This window comes from Bidens hawaiensis, unplaced genomic scaffold, assembly GCF_021521415.1.
Source record: "Bidens hawaiensis isolate Kalapana, Puna unplaced genomic scaffold, B.hawaiensis_p1.1 tig00018026_1, whole genome shotgun sequence".
Lineage (NCBI taxonomy): Eukaryota > Viridiplantae > Streptophyta > Magnoliopsida > Asterales > Asteraceae > Bidens > Bidens hawaiensis.
Window position 1 is genome coordinate 456,206 of NW_027492718.1, and position 19,776 is coordinate 475,981.

Consider the following 19,776-nt stretch of genomic DNA (forward strand, 5'->3'; position numbering starts at 1 on the left):
CTGTTTACTTTGTTTATATAGGTTTGTCTTCTAACTGTTTTTCTTTTATTTCAGAGGGGAACGACTTGCAGTCGCTCCTGTATCCGCGGGAGGCTGATAGTCCCGCCCGGATGGGTACTCGTGCTCTAGATGAGAACGAGTTGCCCATCCTTGAACAGACGGCGGATCGGTTCGTGGAGGTCTACCCGCCAGGCCACGAGATCCTGAGCGCCAGGCGGCCAGGTAAGGCGTTATTCAACCCTCGACCCCTCAATGCTGAAACCTCTGCTGGAATTCCTCTAATCTTGTGTTCTGATGAGGAATCCGCAGATGGTCCTCCGTTGGTGCGGAAGAAGAAGGCTGCCGGCGGGAAGGGGAAGGCGAAGGTGGCCTCCACTGCCGATCCGGTGCCTCGGTCTGATTCAGAGACCGAGAGCGAGGAGGTGGCGGGGAACCCCGGTGGTGATAAGACCACCGCTCCGGAGGCTGCGACGACTGTCACCTCCGGAGAGCCCAGGATGACAACGGTGAGCGGCGTGAAGAGGCCGGCTCCATCGGGTTCGTCCCCGCCTGTCCGCACTTTTAGGCTCAAGAAAACCCGTAAGTACAAACTTTATTTTTAACTTCATAGCTTTCCATCATTAATACTTATCTTCTTTGTGCAGGCGTGGATGCTACCGCATTCCAGGGTGGAGCGGGGAGGAGTACCTCCGGACCCATGACGGTAGGCTTGGTCAGCCTACCTGAGGCGACGACCCAGGCGGCTGCGCCTGCTTCCGTTGGTTCAGTTGCTCACCCAGTTGAGCCAACTGTTCCAACTGCGATGACATCACCGCCGGCTGTCAGTGCCATATTTACCGCATCTTTCACTGAGCCGGCGGTTAGTTTTCTGCGGACTCCGCAGCGGCGACCACGGTTGTGAGTTCACCTACGGTGAGTTCACCTCCGTTGGTTTCTACCACCGCGGCGGCCTTCACCATGCCTCCTCCGTCATCGGCAACGACGGCCGATTCTTCAGGTATGCATGGGGCTTCTCGCCAACCTCTGCCTCCTTCCCATCTACCTGAGCTCTTGGACGGATTTCCCTTGGGTTCAGGTGATGGGTTTGGCGGCTATCGGCCTGTTGTTGACCCTACAGGTGCGTAGGGTTCTTTTGGCCTCTTTTCTTTTTTTTTTTTTTATATATCATCTTTTCCTAACTACTTTTTGTTTTTTGCAGTGTCGGATTCCAATGAAGTGTATGTTCCACGATGGAACATCCGCCGAGGAACAACCCTTCGCACACCTGTGGAGTGCGTGGAGTGGGCTCGTCACGCAGCTCCCAGTGGTGCGTTGGGGGAAGCCATGGCTAGCTACCAGGAGGGTAGGCTAACCAATGAGCTTCGGGTTCTCCTGGCCCGGATGCAGCCGCGCGTCGAGCTGCTTTGTCGTGAAAACGACAAGTTAAAAGCAGCTCGTATCCAAGAAGTAGCTCAGGCGCGGGCTGTCCGGGAGGAGAATAGGAGGCTCTCCGCGGCTGCTGCGGAGAAGGAGAAGGCGTTCAAGGCCCTTGAAGTTGAAGTTCAGGCCCGTCTCGAGGCCCGTTCCAAGGCTGCCCAAGCTGTTAACGAACAGCTTCGGCTGGCTAAGGAAACTGCTCGGAACGCAACTGAAAGGGCCACCAAGGCTGAAGCTGTTGCTGAGCCTCTACGCCTCGAGAATGAGGAACTTAAAGCCAAACTAGAGGCGCTCCAACAGGCTCATGATGCCTTGGCGATGGAAGACGCGAAGAAGCTCCAAGAGATCCTGGACCAGAGGGGGGTGCTTGACCAGACTGAGCGGAAGCTAAAGGGCGTTGAAGAGGCTGCGGCTAAAGAAGTGTTGCTTTCCAACCTCAACAAAAGTGAAGCCGAACGCGCCCGTACCCAAGCTCAAGCTGCCCTCCAGGAAGCTCTGGTTACCAAGGAATGGCTTCTTCGAGAAGCGTTGTCTCAGGTAAGCTTAACTTCATAATGTCTTTACGCTTTTCTTTGTAAATAGAAAAGGTTTTGATACTTGTATTTTTTCTTGTAGGTTGTGCATCGAGTCTTCACGGATACGTCTTATGACGATGCTATGAACGCAGCCCTCAACGCTTCTCATGAGGATGGGGAAAAGGCTGGCTTCCTGCTTGGTCTAGGGTTTGTTGAGAAAGGCATCCCGCCTTCCAACTTCCCTTTGTATGATGTGGATACTGAAGCTGTTTATGACCAAGCAGTGAATCAGTATGCCGCCTTCCCGCATCCGGTGGTGGAGAAGGTGAACGAAGTCGCTGCTGCTGATGATGGGCTAGCTATCCTTAAAGCTTTCCTTGAACCACCACGCTCTACTGATGGTGCGGGTCCAAGTGGAAGTGGTCCTGAAGCTTGATCCTGAAGATCCCTTTCCACCATTAGAGTAGATTTTTATTTTTGTATAGCTTCTTTTGTATGCGGGTATGTACCCAGCAATCTTTGTAATATTTGAATTTCAATGGAATAAATATTATTTGCCAATCCCTTGCCTTGTTTATTTCACGCATATTCTGATTTAACTTAGCAATTTCTTTAGTACTCGGATAATTTAACTTTTTAACGTAGCAAATTATAAGTTTATGTTTCGCTTCCTCTTTCATGATTGTGCGGGTATGACCGTCACTTACACTTAGTAGGATGGCTTAACTTTACTTATATCTGACCTGCGTGGAAGTTTTCCTCATCTTTTCCTTTGAAATTTTCTAAGTGTTTAGAATAAGTTAACCTTTGAACGTGGTAGATAATAGGTTGAAGTTTTGCTTCCTCGTTCGTGATTGTGCGGGTAAGACCGTCACTTGCACTTAGTAGGATGGCTAAACTTTACCTACATCTAACATGCGTGGCGGTTTACCGTTTTTTGGGTTTATGCGGGTTTTGCCGCCTTTCCCACTCAACGACTTTCCCCGTAATTATGCGGTACCGGCATCAGTGTTGAATAAATTATCCGTTCGACGCGCGGTTGTTAATAGGTTAGTGTTCAGTTTCCTCTTTCATGATTCGTGCGGATAGACCGGCACTTTCATTTAGTGGGATGACTGAACTTTACCTTTAACTGACCTGCGTGAAGGTTTGTCGTTTTTTGGGTTTATGCGGGTTTTGCCGCCTTCCCCATGCAACGACTTTCCACGTAATTATGCGGTGAGTACCGGCATATTCGTGTGGAAAGTTCATAAGTATAAATGTAAAATCATCAGCGTCGATGTTCTAAGGAGAATCATTTCCATTAGAAGTGGCTCTGGGCCTTTTCTTTACAAATTTGGAATTGATCTACATGCAAACTGTGTCATTGAGCTCCCTTCCATGTTGTTGGGATGGGAGTGCCATCGAGCCGATATGCACCTGGTTCGGGATCTCGTTGTTTACGCAGTATGTAGTCTCCGGCATTGAAGCTGTAATTTTATTCGTGTTTTCCCCAGCTGGGGTTCTACACGCATCAGCCTGCTCAGCGTACGTTACGCTACGAGGTGTGCGAGCGTCCCATCTCTGACAAATGCTTCGACGATGTCCTTTACGTCTGTGCATTCTTCAGTGTTGTGGCCTTTTGTCCTGTGAAAGTCACAGTATTTGCTCCGATCAGCATTGTGACGATGTTGGATTATTGGAGCCTTTGGCCATGGGAGCTCCTCAGTGGCGAATATCTCGGTGACGCTTTTGGTGAGTGGCGTCCATCTGGAGTTCTGGTTCGACTGTACGTTATCCCTTCCGCCTAACCGATGTTGCAAGCCGGATGAGGTTTTAAAGTTTACCCTTGACTGCCAAATGCCTAGCTTCCGCTTTTTGTTTAGTCGGGCGGTAAGGACGTTGTCTTCTTTTGTTTTCTGGGTGTAGAGGTTTGTGCTCTGGGGGAGATCTCTACCCAGTTGCTTCTCCGTTTCCGCAAAGCGTTTAGCTGCTGTCATGATGGCATCCCATGTGGATGGCATGCCATCTTTACCCGTTAAGATGCGGATGAGCTCTGGGTCGTTTGCGCCCTGGATGAATGCAACGAACAAGATCTTCGCTAATATTACCCAGACTTAGCTTCTTTGAGTTGAAGCGAGTGATGAAGTCTGGCAAAGATTCATCTTCCTCTCGAATGCATTTGAGGATTGTCCATTGCTCTTCGGTATACTTTCTTTGTTGGCTGAAGTGTTGGCTAAATTTTTGCTGGAAGTCTTCCCAATCGTAGATGTGGTGGACCGGTAGACGATCGAACCACGCTCTAGCTGCCCCAACAAGCGTCATTTGGAACATGTAGCACCACGTAGGTTCCGTCCAACTACTGACGGTTGCCCCCGCTATGAACCTGTTCAAATGATCGTCTGGATCAGATATACCATCGTAAGTGCCGATGTTGGACATCTGTTTGGCACTTTTCGGGACAATTGCTTCCGCAATGTCCCTTGCAAATTTGGACGTTCCCGCCTTTGCAGCAGTTGGTGTAAATGTTTTGGAGAAGTCACGTGGGTTTCCACCTGCGTTTTTTGGTTTGAAGGTTTCTCCAAAACGCCTTCTCGGTTGGGAATCCGTTTCCTTACGCTTCCCTTTCGCCCTATGACGAGGGTTTGCGTCACTATCGGATTCTTCCGAATCATTGTCCCAGTACTCTCCGAATTCCTCAGGCTGTTGGAGTGAACGTAAGCGTTCATCCAACTCGGCTTGGAATTCTTTTTGACGTGCTTCCGCCCACGCTTTAACTTCATCGAGTGTTTGGCGGGGGAGCCTCGTTCGTTGTCTCTCTAACTGGGTATCGGTGAATCCCAGTGAGCGATTATTTACTACACTTGCCCCAGCTTGGGTAACTGGGGTAGTGTTCGTAAAATTTACTGCACTTGCCCCGGCTTGGGTAACCGGGGTAGTGTTCGTAAAAACTGTGTAGTCGCCGGTATTCCCCTGAATAGCTGGGGTTGTGGTTACCGTAGTTTCTTTAACCATCTTTCCAGAAGTTTGAAAAAACTGAAAAGAAATGAAGTTCTAGCTTTTATGCACGGATGGCGCCAATGAAGAAACACTAATCGACCCCAGGCAGATTACGGATAATCTGGGGGTTAAATAGATGTTTCCCACGAGGGGTTAGATCCGGCAAAGATGGTTCTTCTGATAACCTGCAAAACAGACACCGTAAGCTCGTCACTGAGAAGGGGGGGTTCCTCCTTGTGACCACCCTCCGGCGTGAGAATCAGACTAGATTGCTCTTGAATATAAATGTATATTAAGAGATTGCTAGAGCAGATATCAGGTATATGATGTAAGATACAAGATAAGATGAGATGATCATACCATTTGGGGTATTTATAGCCGAAGGTAGGTTTCCAAGAGGGTATAGCCGGCTGAATAGTATTCCTGTTCTACCAACTGTGGCCTACGCACGTGCCATGCTGGCAGTTGGTGGGTAGGCAGCGGCTGACAGTGACCAGGCCTGCTGTGTACTATTCCTTTTCCACCAACTGTAGGCTATGCACGTGGTATGACAGGAGTTGGTGAGTAGGTAGCGGCTAATAGTGACATACAGTACAAGAGCATGCTGCTCGCCATACTGTTGTCAATGGGCTGTCGTATCTCTGGTCAGATCTTTTGCCCATACCTCGTCAGGTACAGTACAAAAGATCTTCCAGTATCGTACGGACTGGCTCATTTGGGCGGGAGTATTCCCCCTCCCGCCTTTGTGCGGGATTGTTCCCGGCTTTGCTCATTCCTTCAGGTGACAACTGAATTATTGAGAGCTAAGTGCCTTGTGCGTGTAGCCCTGCTGCGCGGGTGGCCTTCCCTGATGGCTTGTATCCGCAGCTGCGGGAACAGGCGGAGTACTTCACCATTGGGAGGCATTTCCTGCGGGAACAGCTTGCGTACTGCGCGTAAGGACGTCACGTCTCTGAGCATGGTGGGTCCTGCGGATCCAGTTGGTTTCTGCGCAGACGTCTCTCTTCAAGGTGAGTCCTGTGGGTCCAACTGGGCTCTGCTGGGACCTACCTCTTCAATAAGATAGGCAGCCCATAGAATACTTGTAGCATGATTTCTAAAACCATTCCCAATTGAACTCTGCACCAGTTTTTGAAACTAATCCTGCATAATGCAAACATATCAAGTTTTGTTTATATGATTATATCAACCAAACTACATTAGGAATTTTTGGTAACAGGTAGAAAACATACAAATAACCTAACTATAAAATTACTATCAATAAACTTGAACTAAACTCATGCAAAGAGCTTACAATTAAAAAAATCATCATAACAGCTGTAACATCAAGGTGTATAATACATCAAATTAAGCAATTGGAACATGCTAAACGACTATTAACCTGATAGTAACCCTTTAGGTAAATCAAATAAATATTATTATGAGTGCATAAGTGAATGAAAATTTAAACCTTAATTTTACGTTTTAGGGCCAGTAAATCGATGGAAAAAATCTTGCTAACCTGATTGTAGGTTTGGATTACACAACGTTCGATGGAGGAAAGACAATCACCGCCATAGATTCCGATGAAAGCATCCAGACCCATGACGGGATCTCTATTTTGCGATTGAAGACCACTCTCCGATTTTACCTTTGTGGAGATCTGTTTTGTTTTGATGAAAGAGAGAAGGAAAACGTGGTACTGGCAGCAACATAAGCGTGGGTGGGAAAGAGCACACGTAGCATAGCAAAGTACACTTGTCAAACGGAAAACTGGTGTACAACAATCAAAACATGAAAAACAACTCTTTGAAGCACCTTGCTTCCACTTTTATAATTATATAAATTACATGAATTACAAAACAAACATTATATAAATATATTACAAACTAGTTTTTATCCCCCGTATTACGGGGGTTGTTTTATATTATTTGTTCTAATATTTATTTATTTTTTTAATTTATATTTTTTTTATTGTATGAAAGTTAATAATATACTTATGGTTTGATAATAAATTGTTTCACAAATAAATGAGATGTTATAACCCGGTTTAAAAGCAATATGGTTTTGATGAGACCCAAGACCCGTTTTTTTAGCATCAAATTGGTTTTTTAATTTAAATTATATATATATATATATATATATATATATATATAATGAGTATCATTACAGAACTCTTAAATTATTTAAGAACTTAAAGGAACCATTGAAAATTAACGTTTTCGATAAAGTTTTTTGTATGTTAGTGTTATTTAAGTGTAGTTATATCACTTTTTTTTATCTATAATTACGATTACAGTTATAAAAATTAGTTTTTACACATACCTAACTTTTTTCTACATATATGTAAATTTGCTAATACATAAATTTTACACATATGTAAACTTGTGATTTATTTATGTAATAATAAATTTATATATAAAATATGGTAAAACTAATCTCAAACAATGTTAATATATAAAAAAAATTAAAAAAAAAATTTGTTTCTTATGAGTTCCTAGAATTTCTTAATTTTTTTGGAGTTCTCAAATGATACTAACCCTATATATATATATATATGTAGGAGAGGGATATTTTGAGAAATTTATGAGTTGTAAGAACTTTAAGAACTCAATTTTAGACCACATATTTAATTAAATGAGTTAGAATATGTGGCTGAGATTAAATTTGATTAAGAAATGAATTAGGAGAGAGAATAAAGATTTTTGTTGATTACACAAGTTTAAACTTTAGTTACACATGTGTAAAAAGTAGATTCGGTGTGTAAAAAATTATGGTATTTTTTTGTACATTACTTACACTTACGTATTACACATGTGTAAAAAGAATTCAAAAAAAAAAAGTTGTTACGTTGAGTTCTTTCGAGTTCTTAAAACTCAAAGCAGTTCTCAAAATAAAACAATCATATATATATATATATATATATATATATATATATATATATATATATATAATAAATAAGATATTATTTTTTTATTATATCCTATTTTATATGATTTTTACATAAATAATTTGGTATGATAAATTGTTTTACAAATAAATGAGATGTTATAATCCGGTTTAATAACTATATGGTTTTGATGAGACCCAAGACCCGTTTATTTTTTTTACTATGAAATTGGTTTTTTAATTATAAATAATATTTATGAAAGTTAATAATATACATATGGTTTGATGAGACCCAAGACTCGTTTATTTTTTTTACTATCAAATTGGTTTTCTAATTATAAATAATATTTATGAAAGTTAATAATATACATATGTTTTGATAAGACCCAAGACCCGTTTATTTTTTTTACTATCAAATTGGTTTTTTAATTTAAATAATGTATATATATTTTTTAAAATAAATAAGATATTATTTTTTATTATATCATATTTTATAGGATTTTTACATAAATAATTTGATGAGAATAATTTTTTATTTAATGAGATGTTATAACCCGTTTAAGGAATATCTAGGTTTGGTAAGACTCATACCCATGAATTCGGGTCAAATGTATGAGAAGCCTCCATTTAAAAATCAAGCAAATCTGGTGACTCCAAAAAAATGGGGAGTGACCACATCGCGACACATAGGATTTTTATGTCTTCGTTTATATATATTATAGATAAGTAAAAATTGCATTGTACACTACATTTGTGGTTGTATTGATCAACATACCTTATTTATCAAGGATCAAAATCTTTAGTTCATGTCTACCTATAACTCTTGATAAGACCACATATGATTGACATTGGTTTTTTGTTTATGGTAAACGTGAAACGTACTACATGGAAAAACTGTCATGTTTAAAATTTAACCGCCATTTTTAGCTAAAATAAATAATGGTTATATTTATAAATGTCATAAATTTAAAACATTTAAATTTTGGTTATATTTAAGGTGTGAATTTTTAAATTTCAATAACAAAATGGCGAATTAGATTTTAATAATCTCAATTTAATGCATTTGGCCGACAATAATCCCAACTTAGAAAATAGTTGTTACCGGTCTCAACTTTCACACCATTTGTTTTCATTGAACATCCGTTCGGCGTTAAGTTTTTTTCAAATTTCAAACTAATGTTTTAGGGCTTTTTATCCAAATTTCAACATGAAAGAAATTGTTGTTCCTTTCACATAAATAACACGATGGCCCCGCCAAGATACAGATTAAAATCATATATATTTTGTACGCTATATATATTTTACCTAGCTGTATTCTTCTAAGCACGTATAGGCATTTAACGATGGTCACCGTCTAGATTGACAAAGTTAAGAACTATGGCATCCAGACTCTCCTCAATATTAGAAAGTTGTAATGAGCGAGGAGGTAGGACCTACAAATAAACATTATTTGTTTAAAAGTTAAACACGATGAGTACGTCAAACTCTTGTTTTTATATATAAACTAATATCAATTGTATTTTCGAATAAGTTTGATCGACTTGGTTGCATATTAGCATCCAGCCTATATTATATTTTAAGAAAAATGTTTGTCTAAAATCTTTTCAAATAATGAATAAATGATACATTTTCAAAAAGTCTACAAAAGGGTTATGCGTAATCTTTAAAAATGATTAGATACAAAGTAATAACGTAAACTCAGACTAAAATATACATGTGTCTGAATCCTTACACACATGGTAAGCAGTGGGCACACTGCAGCCATGCGCTCGGTTGAGTCGTGTATATGTTTAAGTGGTTAACAATCCTAGGAAGCGTTTGTTGTCCTACTGAGTGATAAAAGTTATTGATAATTGTAGTCTAAACAAATGAAAATTTTTTGTAAAGGTGTTTACTATTTATAAACAAATGGGTATGTGTATCCAGTTTCAAAGAGTTGAAAAGATTTGCAAAAGATTTAACTCAATCTTTAAAACATTTTGACACGTGGAAATAACTAACAATCAGACAATATGTGCATACTCTCGTTTGAGACACATGTACATTTAAGTGGTTAATGTTCCTAGGAAGCGGTTCCTGTCCTACTGAATTGTTAAAAGTTATTGTCTATTGAGGTCATAATGAATTATGAAGACCTTTTATTGAGTCAATGTTACTCACCTGCATTAGCTGACGTACATTTTCAAAAGAGTTTTCAGGTAATCAGGAATAGATGTATAGAGGTGGAAAAACACAAAGGGGATAGAAGATATCTAGACATAGCATATAACTGATGGCTCAACCAAATTTTGTAAAAGAGAGATATGTAAACTTGTTCTGAAATAAGTAAAAAAAATTTGAGTAAAGTGTCATTTTCGTCCTTGTGGTTTGGCAAATAATGCGAATTTAGTTCAAAAAGTTTATTTTTTGCATATGGACCCTCCACTTTTCCCAATTCTTGCCAATTACATCCAAATTACCGACCCCGTTAAATTTAATCAAAACAACACCATAACCCTTTCCCAATTCTCATGTTATCACATTTCATGTAATCATATCCTCAAATACTTATAACCTCAAGTGTGTTCACGTGTGAAATTCATCATACGACATTATTGTAAGTTGTATAATCGTTTATCCTAACTCTATGTGATCATTTATTGGACTTTTCATTTCTATCTATCGAGTTTCATCTTATCAATTTTATTTATTACCTCGATTTATAAACTTTGGTAACTATCTTGATGACATTTGACTTTAAATCCCGTTTCGTAATTTTTACCATGGATTTTATTTATTTGATCGTCTTTACTTATTTAAACCAAATAGTTATTTTCACCTTGATTATACTCTAAGATTTTAACTGTTTCATTTATTTATCCCATTTTCCTACTTACTAAAAAGTCAATCCCGAAATTCTCAACCACTAGTACTGTTTTGGTCAATATTGGTAAAAAATTCAACAAATTTATTTACACATCTATTATTTAAAGATTTCAAAATAAATATGTCTCTTAAACCACACAATGGAACGAACCATGTGGACCATACGGCGATCGAAATAATTATGGGTGCACACTTAATTATCGAAATCCCCGTATGGAAGTCATGGTAAGTACGGTTGTGTGCGATAACTCAGACCTAAGGATGATGGCAAAAAAAAACGATGGAAATGCGAATCGTGATAAAGGCATGGTGGATACGCCGCTGATACTTCATATATATAAGTGTCTTTATTATGTTCTCATTTGTAGCTTTTTTTTTTCGAGTCATGCTAGGATTTGACGTCATTCGTTTGCTTAAAATTTGTTCATGCAATTAACTTATTAAAGACAATATTCGTTAATAATTACTTTTCTTTAAGTTTATTTTAATTTCGGGACGAAATTTTCAAAAAGTTGGGGATACTGTGACATTCGTCAAATTTGGGTCTCGAGTTGTATTAGTTTTGTAAACTTTTATTTTGTAAAACCGACTCGACACTTTTGTTTCTTCTTTTAAGTATTATTTTATAATATTAAGATGGACCTCGACCTTAAATAAATCGATATTTATCATAATATAGTGTGGTTAAGAAAACTTAGAGGGTTCAAACTGAGTTTTGTAAAGTTATTATAAGCTTCGGAAATCTTTAAACTCGTTTTAAACCATGACAGAAACTTGAGGGGCCTTTTGTTAAAATATGCACACACATATAAACACCTAAAACCCTAAACCTAACATAACATCACACACACAATAACTCCAGCCGCCACCCTCTTTCTCTCTTGATTTTCCGGCGGCCGGAGCGTTTTTCCGGCGAACCTCCATTCCGGCGAAAAGCCACCATCGGCCACCACCTCCCACCGCACCACCACAAGCTTTCTTTCCCTCCGGTCTGCAAACCCTCCCCTGCAGCCACCCGCTCCCCCATTCTCCTTCGATTTCGTTTTGCGGCGATCGGAAAACCGGCCGCCGCCTACCCGGCATCGCAGCTCCGCCTAACTCTCCCTGTCGTGGCCTCACCTGATCGTCTCTCATCTCTCTCTCTCTCATCTCTCTCGGCTCTCTCATCTCTCTCTTCTCTATTTCTGTTTTCTTCGGCCGGAAACGACTCCGGTGACATGCTGTTTCTTCGTCTCCAACGGGTTCGGCTCGGTTCCTTCTCGGTGTAGAGCCACGACTCGGGGACGTTTAATAGGTAAATTAATTTGTGGTTTTGATGTTATTAGTTTTTCGTATATCGATTATCGGATTCAAATGGTTATTAATCGGTTTTACATATTTGGTTATATACTTTGATCGGGTAAGGGTTATGGTGTTGTTTTGATTTGGGGAAAAATGGTTTTGTCGACAAACTTAAACAAATCGGGTTTGGTTATTTAGACGGAATACACCTGGGTTACTAACCACTTAAAATCGGTCTTGGATTTTTATATAAAAATAAATATATATAAATGTTATATTATTATTTTAGATTTAATTCATATTAATACTATTATATATTACTATCACTACTATTATTATTATCATTATATATATATATATATATATATATATATATATATATATAATATAAAAGACTTATTTTTAAAGTTATTAATACTATATTATTATTATTACTATTACTAGTATTAGTATTATGGTTAATGTTATTGTTATTATCATTATTATTATTATAAATATTAAAGTTGTTAATATTTTTATTAAAGATCATGTTTCTATCATTTATTTATTTACAATGATATAATTATATTTATTTGTTAACTTGTTTTGAAATCAAACCGACATCGAGTATAGTATCATTAGTTACTATCAATAATATTTATTTTTATTATTATTTTTATCAACAACATTTTAATTAATACTAAGATCTTTATTGTTTTACTATTATTAGTAGGATTATTAATAATAATTACGGTTATTATTTTACATATATATATATATATGAAACATTTCTTTTTAAAATTATCATTATCATTATTATCACCATCATAAATAATATTATTATAAGCTTCATTATAAATTCATTTTCATAAAACCGAACTCTTGATTTAAACCCGTCTTTTTTCTTTTAATATTGGTTTAGCTATTTCAAAGCCCAATAAAATAATATTTTATTATTAATTATGTACGAGTCCCTAATCATTAACAAACTAAACCGGTAACCCGATTAACAACCGAACCGTCTCGTCCAATGTTTCAAATGTAGTTTCAACTAAAGTTCAAGTTCATTAATATGTTTTATTTATCCGTTTTCAATTAGCTTTCAAGTCGGATTCGTTCGTTTCGTTTACAAGCTTCCTTTTATGTCAATCACTTATTAGTTTCTCAATTCATCAATCGAGGTGAGTACTTTCATACCCTTTTTTCCATCTTTCGTTTTGGGGTGACATTTCATACTTATCAAACCCATAAACCCATAAACGTGATTGTATACCTTACTTGAATAATTGCTCGATTTGGTGTTGTATGCTTATTTGACTATGTGTTTACAGCTTTTGGATGGTGAAACTATAAATCCTATACCATTTGGCAATGGCAAGGTGTCGTTAACGTATGCAATTAACGATAACTATAAATCCTAGACTACTCGGCATCCCCTTGTAGTTAGGTGGTGCTAATGTAAGCTTATTAGCAACTGTCATAAAATCCTAGACTAATTGCCAATAGCTAGGTGTCGCTAACTTGTTTAGCGATAACTATTTATTCCAGTTTATAGCTCTTAATTATTGTTTTGTATACAAGTTTTGTGGATTTTCATACTATACACCTATACGCTCAAACTTATGAATTGCTCACCAACCTTTGTGTTGACAAACTTTATTTTATGAAATGTTACAGGTTTGACTTTGTTGACTCGAGTGCTTGACGGAAAACGTTACCAAGACCTTTAGAATATTAGCAAAACGAACAATATAATTATTACTTGTATTCAGTTTGTTTGTGTAGACGAGAAGTGTTGTTTATCGATTTGTTGAAATAAAATGAGTTAAATGAATATTGTCACTTTAAATTGTGTCTTGTGTATTTGTCCAATCACGTTGCACCCCGGCATGTTCCGCCTTTGGTCGGGGTGTGACATAGGCCCTTGAGGCCGGGTGTGACATGAATACTAGATTAATATATTTCAATTTTCAAATTTAAATTTTGAAATTTTATTCTATAAATATCAACTTTTTGACTTTTATATTTTTGTAACTTATTCATATAATTATGATACTTATTATTATGAAATTAAGAAACTTATTAAATTTACTAGGATTTACAAAAATAAAAATATTGGTATTTACTATATAATCTAAATAAACATTCTAAGATGCATTTCTCACATTTTCTCCGTCATCTGTCTTTTAGTTCATTCTTAATGATATGATGTACTTAAAACCTTTCCATGAACTGTTAATGTTAGAGTTTTGAGTGTTTGAACCATCAAGGATAACAAGCACGCTAACGATGACTTTGTGTATTTGAATTAAAATAATGTAATGTGTTATAGTTTAAGTAAAGTTGTCATATATTTTTCACCCATGTGTAACACGGGTCACTATCTTAATACAAAATATGAGAAATGACGACCGACATGGTTACAAAATCAAAACATTTAATTTTAAAAGTGCATTTTGCTCTATACTAATTAAACGACTTACAAGTAACATGAGTGTTACGGGGTAACGGCATTTCAAGACATGTATCGAGATAAAGTCGGTATCCCGAAACGCTCATGTTGTTCGTAGGTTGTTTAATTAGTATGGAGTAAAATATGTACTTTTAAAATTACGTGTTTTTAATTTATAACCAACTCGGCTGTTATTTAAAGTATTTTGGATTTTTAAAGTAATTAAAAAAACAGCCTAAACGAGTCAAATATGTGTTATACGAGTCATATAGTCTTATACGGCTCGTATAGAGGATACACGATACAAGGAAACATCACCTAACACACTCCGACATAAAATGACAAAATTCTGCACATATACAACTGGTATAGCCTCTATACAAATTGTATAAAGAAAAATATTGTTCAAATAACTTATATAGTGCATGAATATCCGTATGTTCTTTGAATCTAAGGGGGTGTTTGGCTAAGCTTTTTGTTTTTGCTTTTTTGTTTTTGGAGGGGTAAAATGTTTAAAATGTCCCTCCAAAAAGCAAAAAAGCTTTAATTTGAAGCTTTTGGAGGGGTAATTTGGACATTTTACCCTTGCAAAAGTAAAAAAAGCAAAAAAACAAAAAAGAAAAGTTTAGCCAAACACCCCTAACCACCATGCGTCCATGCCCACGGTCCACACTCTACATACCCAATATTACTGGTTACCTACCATGTTTGTCGGTTATGTGTGAACACGTTATAAATAATTTCATTAATGAATTACAAAAGATAAAACAAAAATGTATCTTTTTGGTTGACTTCAAAATCAACGGAAGGACCACGGTGTGAATGCACATTTTAGTCATTATCGATTTGTTTTAATAAATATGATTTACCACATGAGGTCACATTTATATATGGATAATGTGCAGTAAAAAATATACAGAGAATTTTGGTGTGTGACACAACTAATTTTTATATTTTCAACAAAAAAGTTGGTGTAGCAGTTTTGTAAGAAGATAATACGTCAAAAGTTAAAACAAGTATCAACTTCAACACTATACTAAGATATATAGCTTATAAGTCTTTATTAAATCATTTCTATATGTATGTCTATTTTTTTCACATTCACTATCATGTTAGGTAGTCGACAATCGACATAGTTGTCAAAAGTGGAGGAGATTTCGAAGAGAATGCAAAAGAACTTATGAATGTGTTAACATGTGTTATAAAATAATAATTGAAACTTGTTTCTTTTTATCAAGAACTCAATGAGACAAAATACGAAGAGTTTAATAGAAGATCACATACATAAACCAAAAGTTCTATTGGTGTAGTTCGTAATGATATTAGTAAGCCTATCGGTATATATATATATATATATATATATATATATATATATATATATATATATATATATTATATTTTCTTAATTTTACATTTTGTTTAGAAAACCATTAGACATTCCGCATCAGGGTCATCCATGGCTTATGTGAAAGATATTTGTGAGAATGATGGAAAAGACAACTATTGTGAAGATTGAGGTGGAGGTCATTCATCATTGAGCATCCTTCACCAAGGATAGTGAAGAATGGTGGTTGGTGGGTCCCCTAATGTTGGTAATGTGAAAAATATGAGGTTGTTTGTGGAATGAATGAATATGTTAGTGTTATAGGTAAAAAGTGTTTGTGGAAAGAATGAATGAAAAGCTGATGTGGCACGCTGACTAGGCTGTTTGTGTAAAAAATTACACCAAACTGATGCGAACAGTCTTAGGTAGTATGAAACAGTTAAAAGATAAGCAAACCTATAAATGATTAAATTGAGATAATAAGCTATTAAGAATTACACCAATTTATTACATGACCCTACTAGGTGTTATGGTGAGGAGTGGCATCGCCTACCACCTCACCCCACCTTCAACCATTTTCATTATAACACAATTCAAACGGCAAGTGTCACTCCCTGTAGTTTTATTTTTTGTTTTTTAATACCCCGGTTAACTAACCACCTACATAAAACTTGTTTTTTGAATCGTTTAGTTAGTTAGCCTGCGCTCACGTGACGATAGTTTTTTTAACCAACATTTGTATAGTCGGGCAAACCGTTTTAGAAGAATAATCCAAACTCAAAAAGTGTGATACTTTTCAAAATTTTATTTTCATCAACCTTAATATAATTATATAAACCTCTTTAACATAGGTATTAAGTTTATAGTGTTTGATTATAATGAAACTCATGATTATTTAGACCTAGTGTTATGGAGGTGGTGGTGGGGTGGGTGGGGTAGCACAGTGTAGATTGAACCATCCTAACATATTTTATTTTTATTTTTCTAAACTTTAATAGGCATAGTAGTAGCTTGTTTTCAATCTATTTATTTATAAAACCACACACACCTTAACCAACAAATTATATAAGGACAAAAAAATAACCAACAAATATAATTTTAAAAATATTTAAAATAATAGCTTTGTTTGTGAAGATGACTAGACTGATGGATGGGGTGTGTATATATATATATCTACCCTCAATGGCTTCTCCTATTTCACATCATCTCCTTGTTATCATTTGTCCAAAAAACTAAGATGTTATCCATGGCTATTGCTTCCATTGCTGCCTGGTTCACACCCACTGTTCTCTTTTGTTCTACTAATCTCATAATCGCCACCATTTTCATAGCTTCAAACAACACCAATAACAATAACAATAACAACCACCACAATAATAATAATAATAATAATATTCATCATGACAATCCACCCACTAGAAATATATCCAGAGTTTCTTCATTCCTCGAACGAGCCAGATCAATGAAGTTTACTTCCTATGAATCTGTATCAGAACCCACAACGGCGACGTTTAGCTCATCCAGTCCACTCGCTCAGTCAATCCATGATGAGCCACTGAGTCAACCCGCTCACTCTCCTTCTTTCTTTCAACGAGTTACGTCCTTCAAATTCTCTGAATCCGATTCCAACTCACCTGGTCATGAGCTCGCTCGTTCTCCTTCGATTATCGAACGAGTCAAATCGTTTAAACTCTCCTCCGCTTTCGACTTCGGAGCTACTTCTAGTTCTAGTTCTACTGAACCGGAAATAAAGAACCTCGAACACCCCCTAATAATCTAGGTTTGTCGTGTGTTGTAGACTTGTATCTGTTCATTCTAGTGTCACTGTGTCACATGTTCTGTGAGTTGTGCCTAGTGACTCCGTACACTTTTTAAAATAATGTATATGTCTTAAAAGTAGTTTGTCAACTCATTTTTTATATTTATTTTTATTATTTTATTATGCTAAACAATTTGACACTTTTTAATAGTTGATACAACTCTATAGGTAAGTTACTTATAAGTTGGTGATACTTTTCATCGACTATCCCACCACTCAAGATTGACTCATTCCAGAATATGAAGTACATAATAATATCACGTGAAATTATCTTATTATAGTAAAAAAGGTTGAACTGAATCTTACATCACTAAAGATAATTTACACACCAGCCATTTTCTGAATTATTGAAAACTTTATGCTCATGTGATGAACACTTTCCTTTAATTGTTTTTATTTAGTCTATGAATACAATTGCCAACGTGATGTGTTAAAAGAAAAGTTTACTATTTCTCATGGTACAAATAATGAACTTGTTATTGGTATATTCATTTTTCTATTTAAAAGTTACCAAAAATGTATTTTTCTTCACTTCTTTGTCAAGTTTTGTATAAGTTTTAATATTCTCAAGTCTTTTGTTTAGTCGTAAATCAACATCCTAAATTAGCGTCCCGTTCAAACTGAATATCGTTTGATTATTCATTAATTTGAGGGTTTGTGGCTCTTCGTATATGAATCGTGGATCCCAGTTAATGAACTGGACAACCTAAAGTTATCCGATTTGATTCCTATTGCCTGAAACACGTTCATAAAAATATCCAAATGAAATATCGAGAGCCTCATGTATTATTTCACCAATTCAAAATATTTGATAACTTTAAGGGGTTTTATTACAACTTTAACAAGTTGGATAGAAAATAAATATCATTGATGTCATATGCCTGACTAAAAATATAAACCTAATAAATTTTCCTTCTTACTATTGAAAATGTGAAAGTCGTTATTTTAGGTGATCATTTGGCGTCTTCAGAGCAATATCATTTTAACGAGCATCGAGTGTAACATCTCTAAAATTTCGATTTAAATTTAACTACTTAATAAAGATATTTAAATTTGACAACTTAATAAAGATAAATGACCAAAAATATTTCAGATGACAATTCCTTCGCGCGACACGAAGCGACACAAAAGTTGCTATAAATAGGGGGTTCACGGCATATCCCTCCACACACTAAAACACCTTCATTTTCACATAGTTTACCTTGGGAAGCGTTCGCACCTCATTTTATGTGCATATTCTTGTAGTGCGCGCCATGCTCCGAAGTTCTGTAGGTTTAAGCTTCGATACGCGATATAGAGTAGAAGTGTTGGTCGATTAGTTTTAGATGTCTAACTTTGAATACCCGTGTGAGGTAGGGTTTCTGGCTAAGTTATTATTTTATTATTATAAATGGCTTAGACGATAGTCAGGGGTATAGCCTGAAACTTGATTACAATTAAGCATACTATTACTTTTTCATAAGCAAGGTTATAGTTAAAATATGTTTCTTCATGATTTTAAAACGTAAGCTTTCATATACAAGGCATATAGTCAAAATAGTATTTCTTTATGATTAAGAAATATAATATTCATATAAAAGGTTATAGTTAAATTAATGATTTTTCTTGAAGAAGAAACTCAATATAGATGTTTTTTCCTGAAGAAGAAACGTAGAATACAATTGATAAATAGACAAAAAGACTAAAGGACCAAATGTTTTATATAAACAAATGATTTGTCAAGGTTAAAACTATACAGTACAGACTAAAGGTTTGAAGCTAGATTGTTGATCTAGATATTTATACAAAGGTTATTCTCATACTATAGGTCCGAGGTAACCATCAGAAGCAGAAATCAGTAACATAAAATGATCATAAACAAAACAAATGAATACGCCCTAAACTTTTACAAACTCTTTAAAAGTCAGAATGTTTGCATAAGATCTATGAATTCTTAAAACCTTGTGTTAAAATAATAAGAAACAGACACTCTGATTAAAAGTATACATATGTCTAGATCTATTCATACATGGTGACTCGGAGTTCCCCGAGGCCATGCATATCATCAACATGCCTCTGGAAGTCTACGGGATTGTTAAGAGAAATGATATTGTTATATGTTTTAATTGTACATGTACTTAGGGTAATTTTATCCCAAATTAAGTTGGGTGCCTAATGAGTAGTCACAAAGGTGTTATTGTTAATTTCATAAGGTATTGAAAAGATTTTACAACATAGTCAGCGTCATTCATCAGCTGTGTGCTGACGTATTTTCTCACCCATTTACAGGAATTCAGAA

The 19,776-nt window shown here is 36.3% G+C and overlaps 1 protein-coding gene across 1 annotated transcript; it reads left to right on the forward strand.

The window, feature by feature from the left end:
* The first annotated feature begins 16,883 nt into the window (after positions 1-16,883).
* LOC143555226 (uncharacterized) lies at positions 16,884-17,459 on the forward strand. Its single transcript, XM_077044814.1, has one exon. It carries the CDS (start codon positions 16,917-16,919, stop codon positions 17,457-17,459), a length of 543 nt encoding a protein of 180 aa, XP_076900929.1. The 5' UTR covers positions 16,884-16,916.
* The last annotated feature ends 2,317 nt before the right edge of the window (positions 17,460-19,776 follow it).